General features: G+C 47.0%; 1 protein-coding gene across 1 annotated transcript; it reads left to right on the top strand.

Moving 5' to 3' along the window:
- Positions 1–1478: 1478 nt before the first annotated feature.
- Igsf22 (immunoglobulin superfamily member 22) lies at positions 1479–14783 on the top strand. The gene is given in 16 exon segments (XM_028788844.1): positions 1479–1587; positions 3899–3971; positions 3973–4042; positions 5143–5241; positions 5680–5832; positions 6544–6583; positions 6586–6710; positions 8241–8333; positions 9256–9329; positions 9331–9433; positions 9436–9522; positions 10794–11051; positions 12958–13144; positions 13463–13647; positions 14441–14637; positions 14639–14783. Coding segments are annotated over 16 exon segments (1998 nt in total).
- Positions 14784–16977: the final 2194 nt, after the last annotated feature.

Genomic DNA, 16977 nt, shown 5'->3' with positions numbered 1-16977 from the left:
AAGCTGTGTGCCCTGCACCTGAGATAAGAGCCTAAGAAAAAGGATCCCCCAATCTTATACACAGCACCTAAGGGTCTGGCGATGACCAGTGCCCGCTATCGGAACAAAGAAGGAAGAGACTGGCTATCCTCCTTCAGCAGAGTAGCTGAGCCTCCAAGCCACAGGCACTGTCATTCAAGGTTTAGAAGGCCCAGGTTTGTACAGAAGCTAAGGCTTCCTGCCATTTCCCCTGGAAAAAGCCAGAAACTGGTACTTTCTATACAAGAAGGGGATATGGTCTGAGGCAGAATAAATGGTCTCGGAACCCAGAGATAGAAGTAACCCAGGCGAAGATACGTAAGGGAGAAACTGGGAGTTAGTTTCAAAGCACCTGCTCAGGAGAAGGCTTAAAGTTACTTGGAGGTCACTGGGACAAAGCAGGGCTGGAGGAACAAGAAGCTCAGATTCTTTCCTAGGTGACAAATTTGGGTAAGTGATTTCAATCAGACATGTTTCCTCATATGCAAAACAGGTTCTTAAAAACCACCACGCAGGTTAACTAAGAGGCAGGTGCACCCACTCCCTGTAACACCTGGGCAGTCATCAAGAACAAAGAAAAGTCTTGTAAACTGTCATACAGAGATCCCCAAGACGCAGAGAGAAATCAGGGGCAGAACTGTGTGTCTGATGGGTCTCCTGACATGTACAATGGGAAGGCCACATACACATACATATGCATGTCTGCATGGAAGAGATCCAGAGGAAATCCCAGATTGCATGCATGCAGGTCTGTATCTGAGGGCCTGAGAGGTGGGAAGGAGATGTTTGTGGCACTTTATGTTTTAAATATATTAAACTACTGGTTCAAAAAAGTACACGGAAGAAAAGCTAAGGCTCTGCTTTGTCCTGAGTCAAACGGCAGCAGAGCAGTGGAAACAGTCGCCCACCTCACCGTTCCAAATACCACCAGTCCTCAGGACCCAGGAACGAGCTAATCAGCTCCCTTGCAAGGCCTACTCCAGAACTACATAGTCAGAAATCTCCCCTTTGGCCTGACTTCCTTTCCTTCTGAGGAAACATCCAGCACTGCCTTCCTCACCCACGTACCTCTAACAGGTACCCCAGTCCCTGTGTGCCCTATTCAGTTGGGCAAGCTTAAGTCCCTCATTCTCCCTCTCCAGGAACCTGGGATTGTTTGTGTTGTTGGATGTGGAACAACTCACTAGTTCTTGTAACCAGTCAGGGAAGCAGAAATGGACAGTAAAGAAAAGAGGCCAGAGAGAAGAAGTTTGTTGCCTGACTGTTCTTCTCGATGCATTACTATCTCCCTTTGTGTCCACAGACACAGCACATGTGTGAGCATGTGTGCGTGTGTACACACACACATAAGGACGCACACACAAACACGCCACCTCTGAATATCCCTCCTACTCCCTTATCTTCAGTGGCCTCATCCTCTCCCTGGTCCACACAGGTGAGTGCCCAAACCTGCTGTCACCATGACGACCACTCAACACCAGCAGATGGTATAGGAATATGTGTCCATGGAGTTCTCCAGCTCCACCACCCACATGGAGACCTTCTCCCAGACAACCAAGACTGTGGGAGGCAAGTGGAATGGGTGAGGGAATATGAGGGGGGAGGTCTTCCTCTATACCCACTCATGGGTAGCCTGAGTGTTTGCCAGGAGTTGGTCCTACAGGAGCCCCCATACCAGCAGCAACCTCCTCTGCTCTGATCCAAGGCTGGATCTGGATGGTCAGCACAGATCAAATCTCTGGGGAAACAGACTAGGAAAAACATGAATCCCACAGATGTGTGTGAAGGGTTGACAAACTCTTCAGTTGCTTAAGACTTTCAGAGCCAGGTGCAAACAGATTGCGTGAATGTCACACTTGCAGGAAGGTAGATACCTTATCTACATGTAGGAATGCTAATCCTGGTCCACTTAAGAAATGGTAGACCCAGCCACCAGCAGAGGCAAGGAAAGAGCATAAAAGCCCTAAGTGATCTTAGTTTAATCCTTGGGGGCTGGACTAGAAGGAGAGAACACCAAAGGAAAGCTGAGAACAGGTCTCAGGGCAAGTCTGTTCCAGCTGTGTCTCTGGTACAAGTGGTTAAAAGATGGCTGGTAGCCAGGGTAGTGAGTAGCCTTCCTCATAGCCATTGCATCTACCTTCAAGGTCCCAGAAGAACAGAGGCTAAGTCCTCTGTGTACAAGGTCATGAGATAAACACCATTATCACTCTGGCCACTAAGAAAGAACCTTGAAGTAAGGACTCAAGGTCTTAGATCTAAACTAGAAATTGCAAAATGGTTTCTTCTCATGACTCTCAGCCCTAGCTGTGAATTAGAGCCATCTCAGCATAGGGGTGGAGCTGGAAAAACTAACCATGCCCAAGTCTCTCCCCAGACCATTAAATCGGGAATGTTTTTAAGCTCCTCGGGGATTCTGGTGTGCAGCCAGGGCTGAAAGGACTGACCAGCAGAGTTCAGGCAGGAAATGGGGAAACACATGTGGAGGAGAGAGTAGGGGACACTGGAGAGAACTCCTTTCTAAGGAGACAGTTGTGGTTCATCTCCCACTAACTAGCAACTGAAATTCACATGTGACATCGTTCCTTTTCCATGGACGGCTACTTTTTGTTTATACATTGTGGAGGTCAAATAAAAGACATCTGCAGGCAAAGTGCAGCCTCACCATGGCCTGTTTAAGACTTCTGGTTGCTATTTAAAATCAAGGCATGAGAGTGTCTTAAAATGTTTTCTATCTCAGTCCTTCATAGGAATACAGATAGCAAAAGCACCTACTTCACTGGGCTGCCCTGAGGATTAAAAAAATCACCTCTAATATGTGCCCCACATGGCTCTCGACACAGGGGAAAGGCTTCATAACACTAGCAACTGTTATTCATTGATAACTAATCACCCGTGAAGATCTTCTGTAGTTTACACTGCAGTGATAGAGCACTGAGCTAGAGCATGCAAGGCCCTGGGTTCACTCCACAGCACTGCAAGGAAACAAAACAAGAAGGGGATCTGGGAAGTAAGGTGATGCTCTTCCCGTTATGGGAGTCTAGAGACAGCGCCTCAGGGTTGGCAATGTGTCCTGTCTCTCACCCAAGTATCACTACTGCCAAGAAAACTAATACTGAACCCATAGACGGGCGGAGAAATCTAGAACAGAGTCAGCTAAGTTACAGCCCTCCCAAGAAGGAGCAGGCCCAACACCTTATATTAAGGGGACCAGAACTTCCAGGAGAGAAATCCAAGAGACAGACAGACAGATGCAGACTGACAGACAGACAGGCAGGCAGGCAGACAGGCAGGCAGGCAGGCAAGCAGACAGACCTCTTCAAAAGTCTCCTTTTATATATCTGTATGAGACCCTATAAGTGGTCCTTGACCATTGAGTGGTGGAGAGGTTTTAGTGCCCCCTAGTGGCTAAAATTTGATAGAATTTGATGACTATCATCTCTGATGTAAGCTTCTCTCAGTCACAGATGGCTTCCCGTCCTCTGTCACTGCCCTTCTTTTCTATGTTCCGCCCACTCAAGCAAACATGAGTCCTCAATCCCTGCCTGAACTCCCCCACCTGGAGGCTTCCTGATTTTTCTCTTGGCCCACAGAAAGTTGTGAAAGGACACAGCAGCACAGTATGATTATCTGTTTGAGCCCCTGAGTTCCAGCACCCTACCTGGAGACATGTCTCTGAGTTCATGAGAAACTCTGAGGGTGTGTCTTCCCTGTGACTCCCCTATTCCTTTTTCTTCTCCAGCCCCTTCCCCAATGCCCCCCAGTACACAAGCTGGGTATTGTGTCCCTCCATACTCCAGGCTGGACCCAGATCCCCAGGCGGAGACAAAGCATGTCAGTGCTTCCAATATACAGGCTGTGGAGTAAAGCACATCCACCATAGGAAATAAAGCAGTATCCAGAACCCTGGTGCAGGGAACCCCCAAGCCCAACATATCCTGGAAGAAGGAAATAGGGAACTACTAAGATCTTCTATAACAAAATCAACAAGGAACACATGCTAATGGTGAGGCTAGACCCCAAGGACGTAGAGGCCTAGACACCCCCCAACCATCACACACTCCAGCTGACCCCCTGCTAGGGCAGGCTGCAGGCCTCAGAGAGCCACCATGGCAACCCAAAATCAGTGGTGGGGAAAGGGACACTTGCATGGTGGGAGGGGCCTTGGGGGCTGAGGTTTTGCCAGAGCAAGGAGGGGCCCAAAATTATCTTCAGGGCAAGGTAATAGTGGGCAAAGCCCCGGGCAGGGATACAGCCAGATGGAAGGGAAGCATGGAGTCCAGTAGACAAAGGAAAAGGTGTAGCTGGTCAAAACAAGGACTCGGTGGATGGCAACAGAGTGAGTACAGCAAAGAGAGGTCATAGTGCATGGAGGGACACCGAGCTGAGGGACACAGGGACCCAGTAAGAGACTGGTCATAGGGCAAGGGCTGGAGATCCTGGACTCTCCAGAAAAGGCTTGTCAAGGACCTAGCGTGCTTCAGGTATCCACCTTCTGGGTCGCTTTCAGAGAATTGCTGCCCAGCTGCAATTCTGACTTCCAGAGGCTGATGAAAGGGAGAGACGGGTCACTGGGAGAGCCTATAATTTCTAAGGCCTTTTTCCCCTCCCCACTGTAAAAGTACAGTTCTGCCTCCCTCCACCAACAGAAGTCAGTTTCTTTTCCCACAGCCCCATCTTTGGATCTTCTGCCCACACACAAGCTTCCCCAGAGTCACCTCTTACAAACGCCCTGCCATTCAACAAGCTCTCTGAAAGCCTGTGAGCGCCACGCAGACCAGAAGCAAACCAAACTTACTCACTCCTGTTTCCTCTAGGCCAGTGTCTCGATGAATATATAAATTGCATTAGATGAAATATTCATCTCACTTCAGGAAAATGGAATATGAAGTCCAACTCAGGAGATCCATGCCCTTTAGGAGCTCATAGGGAGGGTGTGATGTGGAAGCTACTGCTGCTGCTGCTATAGACTCAGCCTCTACACACCCGTGCCCACACTGATTGCCCAGTTTTTCACACATAACCTCAACACACACCCAAAAAAAAACCTCTTTTTTTTTCCTTCTACTAGAAAATCTGTGCCACCACCCCTCACCCTCTAATGGTGTAACTCTGATCCACCTAAAGTGGCTGATCTCAGGTGACTCAGACAACTACAGGTACATTACAAACAATGAGCACACAGATGCCATTACACCATCTGTGCTGGTAACAGAGGCTGGGCCTGTCATCTCCTCCTCCTCCTCCTCCTCCTCCTCCTCCTCCTCCTCCTCCTCCCTTCCTCTTCCTCCTCCTCCTCTTCTTCATCCTCCTCCTCCTGGATTTTTCTCCTTGGGAACTAGATATCTGTCAGATTATGCCCTCTTTCTGTCCTCAGGTCATGAAAAACTAGATCAAGAAGCTGTTAAAAAAGAAGGGAGGTGGGGGGAAGTCCCCTGCCTAAGATGCAGTCTCCCAATCCAGCTGAAGCATTCCAAAGGCTTTGTCACAAAAGTTCTGAGTTCAAAGCCCACAGAAAGTGGAAGGTTATCTCAAGGTCGGTACAGAGGGAAACAGTGAGTAACAATCTCAGTCCCCCTCTAACAATCTAGGGTTTCCCTGAGCCCAGAGAAGGAGGAGGGAGAGGAGGAGGAGGAGGAGGAGGAGGAGGAGGAGGAGGAGGAGGAGGAGATGACAAATGAAAAAGAGATGCCAATGATTTGGGCCGAGGTACCCAATAAGGACTTCACAAAGGTCTGTATGGACTATGGTTTCCCTGACTTGGGAGAGCTGCTCAAGAAGCTCAAAATGATAAAGAGGAAGTGGAGAGATAGGGGGGTCAGTGCCCAAGATGGAACAGCAACCTGGGGATCAGCCCTAGGCTTCTCCCCTGCCCTGCAGACATACACACACAGACACACACACAGACACACAGACACACACACACAGACACACAGACAGACAGACAGACACACACACACACAGACACACACACACACACAGACACACACACAGACACACACAGGCACACACACACACACACACACACACACACACACACACCAAGCTGTGTACCATAAATGCAGCAAGAGAACCTAGCATCTTCCTACCTTTACTCACTTCATGTCCCAAGTTGCATGCATGTGAACTTAGACAGACCTAGGTTCAAATCCCACTTCTGCTGTCTTGAGTTTCAGTTTCTACATCAGCAAAAACTATACCTCTCTCACACATTTATTTTTCTATTGTTGTTGTTATTTGCTCAGTCAACAAAGTCTTGTTAAGCACTGACCACATAATTATAGAGTCTGTGTCCTGGGCCCAGACACATAATGACTGCTCTGTGAATGGTGGCTCCCTCTTCATCCCCAACAACCTTCCGGTGAATCATCCTCCTCATCCTCTTCTGTCTTCCAGTTAATCAATTCCTTTAGTAGGATAGGAGGTATTGAGCTTAGTCTGTTAAGGGGTTTCCTCCAGGATTCTGGGCACAACTAGACAGAGTCCAAATGCCTCTGATCCTTATATTTTGATGAACCAATCTCTCAGGTCATTAGAATCCTGAAGCCACTAGAAGATGTAGAAACCAAGATGACACCACCAGTGTCTTCACCTGCATCACAGAGCTGAAGGACCCCATCCTGAATAATACAAGTCAAGGTGGGAAGCACCTAACCACGGACCACCCTGGCCCTACCATGGCTTCTGCCTCATCTGTCTTTTCAGACCCTCTCAATCTATAAGCCAGATACTCTCTTGTAGCCAATCAAGAGGATACCTTCTGATACCACTGAAAGATGCTGATTCCTAGACTTTGTTTCTGGTCATTCTGCCATTTTTGTTTTGATCTGAAATTGTCACTGTCCTCTTCCAATGCCTTTGTCTACCCACCTTTGAACAGAACACCTGAATTAAATAACCCTGAAGTAACCAAACTTCCGCTCCTAGGAAGAAGCATCTAACAGGTTCATATGGATTATGATCCTTACAGGAAGACAAAAACTTTGGGTCTCACCAGGCTGGATGAGGAAGCTAGAGAGATTTATGGGGCCTGGGTATGTTTAGAGAAATGTGCATATACCCTTCAGAGTCAATCATGCTGGCTCTGGGGAACAGGGATCTCAGATGTCTCTTCCTAAACCCCTTCATTGCCTTCCCCTCTTCCTGTTCTCAGAGGCAGGACACTGAGCCTTTCAGGATCCAGTAAAATACAGACTGCCTTGTTCTGAGCACTAAGTTCATGTCACAACCACACTGAATGGACCAGACGTGGATGTGCATGGGTTTGATAGAAAGTCAATACTTCAGCATTGTAAATGCTTTAAACATTGGCTTGGATATGCTAACAGGGTAAATCATCAGAAAACACAAAATACTCTTACTTTATAGTAATGAAGAAGAATGGGCCATCATTTATGAATGTAAGAATTATTATAGAATAATATTATTAATGATTGTGACAACAAACTGAAGAAGATATTTGCTATCTGTAGCCATGAGTTTGGGCTACACAGCTTTGGGTCGAGTGCTTCCAGCCACCCACCCAGGAACTCTTTGGAACCATGAATAGAACACACACACCAGTTAGTTTAAAATGCCTTGGCCAACTCAAAGGCTGGGAACTCCTAAATCTTCGCTGCTACCCCTGACCCAGCTGGGGAAGTGGCCAATGACCACCCACCCAAATTCTCACATAGCTGGTTGACTTTCTCTCCTGAAGCTCCTACATCCCATCCTTCCCCCTCACCCCCAGTCATGTGATTATCTGTCTCCTTTTTCCCAGTTCCTAGCCCGCACAAATCTAAAGGTCCCACCCTGTCTCTTTATGCCCAGCCATTGGTCACTGGCATCTTTATTGATCAATCAAAAACCAACTGGGGACAAGGACCTTCAGCATTTGGACATGCAGATTCCCGATTAAATCAAAGCATTTAAACTAATCCCCAACAGTTATCTATGATAACTTGATCTATGATAAAGTTTGATGTTATTAGTAATATAATGTTCATAAATAATTTTTAATAGAAAATAAGGGCTGGTGAGATGGCTCAGTGGGTACAAAGCTGATGGTCTGGTAAAGATTTTACCAGAAGGGTTACCAGATTTCTTCCATGTTCTAGGTCTATACAAACTCAAGGCTAAAATTACTCAATGAGGTAAACATTTAATCCTAAAATTAAATACTATATCTCGAATCTCTGATAAGTCAGAGATAAGCCTACAGTTACAGTCACCTCAGGAGGTAGATGGGAACCAAGTACATGCTGGTTATTACTAACATAAACCTGACCAGGACCAGTACCTAAGGCCTGACTGTGGGAGATAAGTGGATAAGCACCATGGCAATTTGAGAATGAAAATGGCCCCCAGGCTCATATATTTGGTAGAACTGTTTGGGAAGGATTAGAAGGTGTGGTCTTATTGGAGGTGTAACACCGGGAATAAAGGTTTCAAAGGCCCATGCTATTACCAGTAAGTTCTCTCTGCCTTGTAATTGTGTCTCAAGATGTGAGGTCTCAGCTACTGTGCCCATCTTATACCTGACAGCCTGATGCCATGCTGCCTGCCATGATACTTATGGTCACTAACCCTCTGAAGCTGTAAGCCCCAAATAAGCACTTTCTTTTATAAGCAATAGAAAATTAACCAAGATAAATGCATAGTCTGCCATGCTAGATATGAAAGTAGGCATCAAGGCCCAAAAGGCCTGTCGGGTTCAGAACAAGAAAATGGCCTTGAGGGGGTCTATGGCTATATTAGAGAGAGGATTGTGATCAAGGCAGGAAAGGATTATATGGGGATTGGAGTTAGTACAAAAAGGAAACATGAGATATACAGTATAGATATTCCTTAGAGACTGTGAAGTAATGTCATGGGACAGTGTAGCATAGTGGTTAAGACAGTCCATAGTGGTGGACAGACTCTGAAGCTAGACGACTGGGGTTCAAGTCCCAGCTTCTGCTACTTATTGGATGTGCGATTTAGGGCAACTTGCTTTAACTTCTTTGCCCTAGTTTGTCTGTAAATTGGGGAATCATCATAGAACATACCTATGAGAATTAGATTAAATATTAGCTATAATAATGCCTATCAGATCTCTAATACTACATAAATGTTTTTTAACTGATATTAATATTGCTGGAGGGGAGACTATGTAAATATCATAAGACGGGACTCCAGAGCAGATGGTGACTAGCAAATAGAACAAAAGGAAGAGTGCTTCCCCATCTGTAGGCCACAGAAGGTCAATGACCCCTGAACTCCATCTCCCTGCTCCCTGCTGCAGATGAGCCACTGAAGTTCATGGAAGAAGTGAAACTGGTAGCAGTGACCATGGCAGACAGCTGTGTTTGAGATCTACTCCTCCAAGGAAGAGAATGACTCTGTGTGAAAGTTCAACAGGAAGGAGCTGAAGAGGGGTAACAAGTATGAGATCTCAGACCGTCTAAGGATGGTCTGACTCACACAGTTAAGATCAAAGATGCCAGACTCAGCAACATGTGGGTTTTCTGCCCAGGCAGGAACCTGGTACAGAAGGGTCATCTCACTGTCCATTGCAAGTGGTTCAGTGAGAGCTAGACAGATGGAATTCTTGTCATGGCAATCCCCATATATCCATCCATCCATCCATCCATCCATCCATCCATCCATCCATCTGCTCTTGACAAGACTCTGTGATGGGTACTGAAAAGAGAAGGCTCTTCTAGTGGAGGAGGCAGATGTGAAAGTAAAATTATAATAGTTACTAACCCAGAGTCAACACACACTGGGGTCATATTATCAGCTAAGTAATCATGGACTGAAAACTTACTAGCTCTTAGCTGTGAGACTTTCCCTGTGGAGATATGAATCCCCATCTGTTCTCCCCAAGATTGTCAGATTGCACTGACAATAGCCCAAAGACTATTCCACCAAGTCTAGCCTGGTGGACCAATGAGTTTATTGGAGTTACTTTCACTTGCATGAGTTGGGGGTTGCAGGAGTATGGATGTCTTGAAAGCAACTGCATCCCCAAAGCCCTTCCTCAGAGTGGGTGACAACTCACAAAATCTTCCTCACTGGAGCTTCCTGCTCAGTGTTCAGCCTCCTCTGCCTACCTATGGTTTACTGCTAACATAGCTGTGGGGAGGGGCCTTGCAAACCTCTGTTTCCCGAGAGTTGCAAGTTTTCTTAGCTTCAGGTGTCTTATGAGCCTCTATTCCCTCCTGGAGGGAATGTGTCAGTTCAGGAAATAGCTATATAACAGCTTTATAGTTCCCACGTCACATATTCCGTCAGTTGGACATGTTCCCACATAAGCAGTTGTTGCATATGTGTGTGATGGTGAGATGCCACACATGTGAACCACACCTGCAATCTGCCCTATGAACCCATCATTGCTGTGATGGAGGGAGGCATAGCAGCTGTGGAGAGCCAAAGGAAGACAATGTCACCAAGCCCCAAGATTATCCAGAAGAACAACAGGCAGTAAGTAACAGCCTGAACAAAAGCCCAGACATCAGAGAGACAAGGCAGGGAGGGCATTAAGACTTCTGACTGTAAAGATATAAAAGTTGTTGTCCACATTCACATATTAGCAAACAGACTAGATGGGTGAGTGAGTTGTGTAAAGCCAACGCTCTCTCTGCCATGCACTTCCACAGGTCATATACCGCACACAAATACTAGTGCCTCGAGTTCTTGTGATTTCTAGGGTCAGAAAAAGAGGAGCCTACAGAACTGTGGGAAAGTGTGTGGTGATTTGGGAGAATGCTAAAAATTAGTCTGTCTATGGGCCTTCCCTTTAAATCTATAATCAGTTTCAAAATGCATGTGTAAAAGAGAGGGGCCACTCACACCTTGAATGTGAGCTGGTGTCTAAGGATGTGTCACTACCCTCAGAGAAAGATGAGTGACCACTGTCGCATAGCCTCAAGTACAGTGTGAGCCACAAAGGCAAGCAAACTGAGTGTGTCATTAATGATGTACAGAGCAGAGATGGTGGGAAATACACCACAGTGGCCATGGAGGATGGGGACCCCACTGAATACTGCAGTACTGCACCCTCACTGTGGAAGGTACACATTCTCTCTGCTGACCCAAACTGACCAAACTGTTTGACCCCAGCATACCCTCACTAGAATGTTTGTTGGCTTTATAACCAGAAGCCAATTACCTAATATCTTAAGTGGCCTCTCTAAGCCTGTTTCCCACCAGGAACAGAGTAGAGATTTTACCCTAGCATCTTCTTCGAATACCTTTCAAATGCATAGCCAAGCGCACAGTACACGACACATCTTGCAGTAGTCACTTGAGTGTTACCAAACAGTGAGGATGCGAGTGGTAGCAAGGAGATGAGGTGAAAGAGAGGTGGGACTGAGAGGTAGAGGTGAGGTTGAAAGAGCACTGAGGTGGGAAGTAAAATGGGATGCAGAGGAGGCCGAAGGGGAGGGATAAAGTGAGAATGCGAAGCTGGAGTTGGGGTAGGAAAGGGAGTTTAGATTGGTTTGAACGTGATAAAGAGCTGGCCTTGTGACCTTCAACGTCCATCAAACACACACGGGCACGCATGTGCGCGCACACACACATACCATCTTGCCACAAAACTGGGGCCTGGGAAGGTTTGGAATTTCATTTATCACCCCTGTGTCCTTGGTACTGAGGGCACATAGATGCAGAATGCCTAAAAGGGTAAAACTAGTAGACAGATAAGTAGCTGTAACCCAAGGTCGACGGTAACACTAGAAAGCATAATTATTCTGGAACCTCCAAAAGGGGACAGAACTTACCTTGGATGGGCTTTTGGTACGGGTAGCAGCTAAACATGGTTTTTCAGGGGCTGCAGAGCAGCCATTTCTAAGTAGGCTCAGAGAGGCAAGGATCAAACTCTCTGAGCACATCTTAGGAGTGCTGGGTACAAAACAAGTGAGGGATCCAGAAAACTCAGAGCCCTGTGATGTCCCAGGCCAGCCAGACCTCTGGTCAATGAGAAGCCCTTCTGACCCTTTGCCTCAAAGCCCCATTTGTGAAGCTGTTGTCTGTCTCGAGACCATCTGAAGCCTCCCAAGGCTGAGTGTAGTTCCTGGGGCTCTTGGGTAACTGTGTAAATGAAACAGAAGGCCCACCTGTGAAACTGGTCATAGTAGGATGAATGGCTGTTGGCAAGAAGTACTAGATTAGACAGCAGAGATGGGTGACGAAGTCAAGCTTCACCACCAAGGCAGAAGAGGGAAAGCTTACACGTGCTGTATTCTGGTGATCAGTTCAGAGGGTGGTGGTGACCGACCTGAGACTGAGAAGCCTTTCCTCATAATCCCATAGAGAGACACTGCCTAGTGTTAAGAGGCACACCTATGTATCAGGATGGGGCCCTCTGGACACTGAGGTATGCTGATCTTTGAAGTACACCCAGGCTCATCCACTAACCACCCTGTAGGACATGCTGGTTGCAGGTGAAGAGCAAATATTACAAGAATCAACCCCGCTTCTTTCTTCATTCCAGAAATCATTTAGAAGCTGAGGGCATACAACACTAACTTACAGATAAGCTTCAGATCACTTTCATTTTTTCCCAAAGAACCCCTTGGTAGTGTCGGTATTTTAATTATGATTGCTAATTAATTACTAGCTGCACCCCTCCCAAATGATTTCCAGATGTCAGTGTGCCAAGGCTGAGAACTGTGGCACCGTTTCAGGAGCTAGAGGACTTGTATTGCCTGCATCTTACACAGTAAAACCATCTGCATGTTAGTAAACATCCATGCCTGCCCTCTACCCCAGGAGAACTCAATTAGGGTATTGGGAATTAGGACCCAAATACTAATTTGTTGATGGTGGGATTCCACATATTTCCTATTTAATGTTTGACCAGAGTTAACAATCATTGGTTTAAGGTGTTTTAAACAGGGGCAGAAATCAGTATGGATTGTGGAACTAAATATATATGCTCCCCTTCCCAGACTTTCCCCTCTCTGTTACCCATAGAATGCCCTGGTGACCGATGTGACCAGAGAATTGGTGACCATGATATAGAATGTCCCTTCCCAGGATGGGATGGGCCAGTGCTTGACAACTCTGTCAAGTGAAAGAAAGAAAGGCAATAATCTGTGGTTACCAATCAAGGACCCCAAGGACCCCATTGAGGGAGAGGTACTAGGGACAGAAGTTCTGGGCCCGGAGGAGGTAGGACAGAGGAAGTCTTGCTGAGTCTTCCTTCTCAAGCTCACACAGTGATTCAGTGTTCATACTGGGACAGCCCTCTGTATGCACGCAGTCTTCTCTGAGTTGTCACCCTATTCTGTCACCCATACTCCCCCCTGTATAACCGAACTGGGTGCTGTAGGCATTATGGTCCTGTTGTCTTTGACTAATTCTGCCAGTCACCAGATCCTTGTCCCTGAAGCCTAGAAGGAGAATCTTTGATAACCAGAAGAGCCTTCTTCCAAATACTTTCCAGTGACTGAGTGTGCTGCCTCCTGTTATTACCCAGGGCTCACCACTGCCCACTGTGACCTGGAAAAAGACAGCAGCAGCATCAATGGCTGGAAAACCATCACCAAGAGCAAAAATTATCTCCAATTCCTCATTAGCAACACCAAAAGTTCTGCCTATGGAGAATATCAGATCTTGCTTCAGAATGTGTTTGGGAACACACACTATACTGGCTTCATGCTAGTAGCAGATACAGGAAGAGGCCTGAGGATGTGTGGTACTGCCACTACTACTTACATGTGGACAGAGGCGGGGTGTGGGGGTAATCCTCGCATACTTTCCGTGCTTGTGGCAGGTACAGAGGGTGGCAGAGGCCATTTGCAGCCACCCTTCTAAGCTCTGTGTAGCTCCCCACCGCTACTTAAGCAACCTAAGGCACAACCTTTACGGGCGAGCAGACAGTGAAGGCTTTATCAGCCTTTGACTGTACAGAGGCTTTTGTACCCTCTTATCTCAGAGTCCTAAAGCCCTGGAGACATTGACCCTTGTTTCAGATTCTGTGGTTGCTCATATCTGATGAGATAAATGAAGCATAAACAGAGTAAAATCTGCAGGGACAGGGGCGGAGATGGGGTGAGGAACAGGAGGTGCCAGTGGAGAGGAATCTGCTAAAAATTAGACTGACCTCTTAACAGAGGACTGGGAGCTTTCAATAAAGGTCTGAACAGCCCCAAGAACAAAAAAGGGTGAACCTTTATTGAATATTGACTACATAGTGGTCACCTTACTCCTTAACCCTGTAAAATGAGCAGCCATTGTTACTCTTTCAAATGAGGCAATGGGTATCATAAACTTGCCAAAGGTCACAATCTATTAAATAGCAAAGTAACACTCCACAAACAGGCTTTTCTGACTCCAGGACATCTGCTGCCTACCACTCACAGAAGGACAATGTGGCATTCCATCTTCCAACAGGCTGACAGGTGGCCACAGTAAAGGCTCACCTCTGTCCCCAGAGTAGCCAACAAACCTCCAGTTCCTCCAGATTTCCAGACCTCCTGCAAACCTACAGCTATTTGAAGAGGCCCCCAACACAGTGACTCTGACCTGGAACCATAATCCTGAGCTCCAGGAAGATGGTGATGCTCACTATGTCACCTGAAGAGGGATGAAAGTAGCCCCCACCTGGTTCACTGCAGCTGTGTGTGCCCTCAGCAACAAGTACATGGTGGCACAGCAGGAAATGCTTCTTCAGAGTGGTGGCTCAAAATGAAATGTGTGACAGTGACCCACTGTACTCCATGGATACCTGGCTTGCCAATAAGGACCAGAGTGAATACAGGACTGGAGGGCTGAGTGGTGTCAGGAAGAATCCCTGATGGTGACAAGGACACAGGGTCACCAAAGGGTACCCAAGAGTTAAGATCAAAGAACCGAGAGATGGGTTATCATTTGTGAGCCCCTTAAGAATCTCCTCAGAGATGCTTTGAGTGACAGATTGATACAGAGGTGAAAAGGTACCCTTAGGGGCCCAGATAATAGTGAGAGGAAGGACGATTAAAGAGCCAATTTGAAGCCTGCTATAAAGAGAGGGACCGGTAGGCATGAGGGCTGAGAAACAGCAGTTCAGTCTGAAGAGATAGAGATTAACATCAGGAAGCTAGAAATGAGGACTAAACGGGGCAAAGAGGAGATCTTAAAAGCTGAGTTGGCACAGAAAAGTGTGGAGGAAGAATTCTAGGCTAGGCTAAAGATCTGAGAATACCAGGATCCAAGAAGTAGGTATAGGGAAAGGCTCTAGACTCCCTTAGTCTAGGAAAACATAAAAACCTGTGAGCCTGCTTCAGCTAGTCAAACCCTGGAGTAGCTGGGGCCACTGTGAGTGTACAAGAATTCTTAAGAACTGTGTGCATGGGGCATACACCTTTAGTTCTAGCACTTGGGAGACACAGGCAGGTAGTTTTCTGTGAGTTTGAGGCCAGCCTGGTCTACACAGCAAGGTCTAGGCCACCCAAGACTTTATAGTGAGACTCAATAAAAGAAGGGAAGGAGGGAGGAAGAGAGAAGGAGAGAGGAAGAGGGAAGGAGGGAGGAAGAGGGAAGGAGGGAGGAAGAGGGAAGGAGGGAAGAAGAGGGAAGGAGGGAAGAAGAGGACAGGAGGGAGGGATAGAAGGAGGGAAGGAGGGAGGAAGGGGAAAAACGAGTAAAGAAAGTACACAGCTGAGCATCCCATAATTGCTAGCACCTGAGAATACAACCCAGGTCTTCTAGGTTCCATTGAAACAGCTCCAGGGTATCTTTTGAGCTCTGAGATGAAGGTGGCTCATAGTGCCCATCCCCCCCATGCACTGAGAACCTGAGCACCAAGCTGAAGTCCGATCATCAGGACTGGCACCATGCATCCCACTTTCTGACCCTATTCAAGCCACTCACTGTGGTCTGTGACCAGCACTACACCATGACTGGCACCTTCCGTGGCTCACGGCGCTATCCACAAGGGTGATGTCAACATCAGTGTCCAAAGTTCTGGCACAACTTCACAGGCAGCATACGTAAAGCGGTCATCCCCCACCTATGCACTAAAGGATAGCAGTGAGTATTGTGTGTTGCTAATGAACTAGGCAAGAACCATAGAAGCGCCATGCTGTCATCCATTCTGTCCATGGGCAGGGGCTAGAGCTGTTTTTTATTTAATCTGCCGTCAAGTGGTACAAATATTCTCCCATCTGATCAATGGCATATACAATGCTCCAGGCACCTGCAGATGTGGGAGTTCATGACAGACCCCTTGCTAAACTGTGACAGCACACACTGATGGGCTGAGACTCACCTTTTAAAAAGATATTGGCTATCGAGTTTAAACCAGATTGACCTGTCACAATTTATCCAGCAGGGTTCTGCACAAAATCTGTACCGTTTACAAATTTTCTCAAGTGGTTTTGGTATGCATCAATGGTGAGAAGGGCTGGTCTACGGTAAAGGCAGGTGAGAGGCTCAAACGCCAGGAAGACTGGAGGGGACCACTGCTCTCACACAGGCCTGCCATGCTTTTGCTTGTGATGTGCACGCTTGAGGAGATACTTGATTCCTCACCAGCCAACATCCTTCATAGCTACATGGCTAGCAGTGTGACCCCTCCAAATGTAAAGCTAACCTGCCACGCTTGGTTGTTAAAATTCCTCCAACCTTCTTCCAATCCTCATGTTCAAATCCCAGCATCCTGTTCTCCATCAGTTTCTTGCTCTCTCACTCCCTTAAACTCTCTGTGGTGTGTGTGCCTCCATGGTTGTGGTCTCCATAGTTACAGATCTTTGTTTAGCCAGTTAGAGATGATGTCTTTCCTTGGGGGCTAGAGTATCCCACTGCTCTGTCTCTCAAGTGCTCAACTAAGTATATAGCACTAAGAAGATACGGCTTCCAGAATGACTGATGAATTGTGTTCAGAACTAAGCCAGGAGGAGATTGGCAGGGTGCGGATAGGGAAACAGCTCTCATTCCACACCCAGAGATTCCCTGAATCACTCTAGTTTTAGGGACATGGATTAGGGACAAGATGCCACTGTTGCCTAACCA

Source organism: Grammomys surdaster, unplaced genomic scaffold (assembly GCF_004785775.1).
Source record: "Grammomys surdaster isolate TR1022 unplaced genomic scaffold, NIH_TR_1.0 125769, whole genome shotgun sequence".
In the NCBI taxonomy this organism is placed as follows: domain Eukaryota; kingdom Metazoa; phylum Chordata; class Mammalia; order Rodentia; family Muridae; genus Grammomys; species Grammomys surdaster.
Note: the sequence above shows the minus strand (reverse complement) of the source record. Positions and strands in the feature narration are given on the sequence as shown.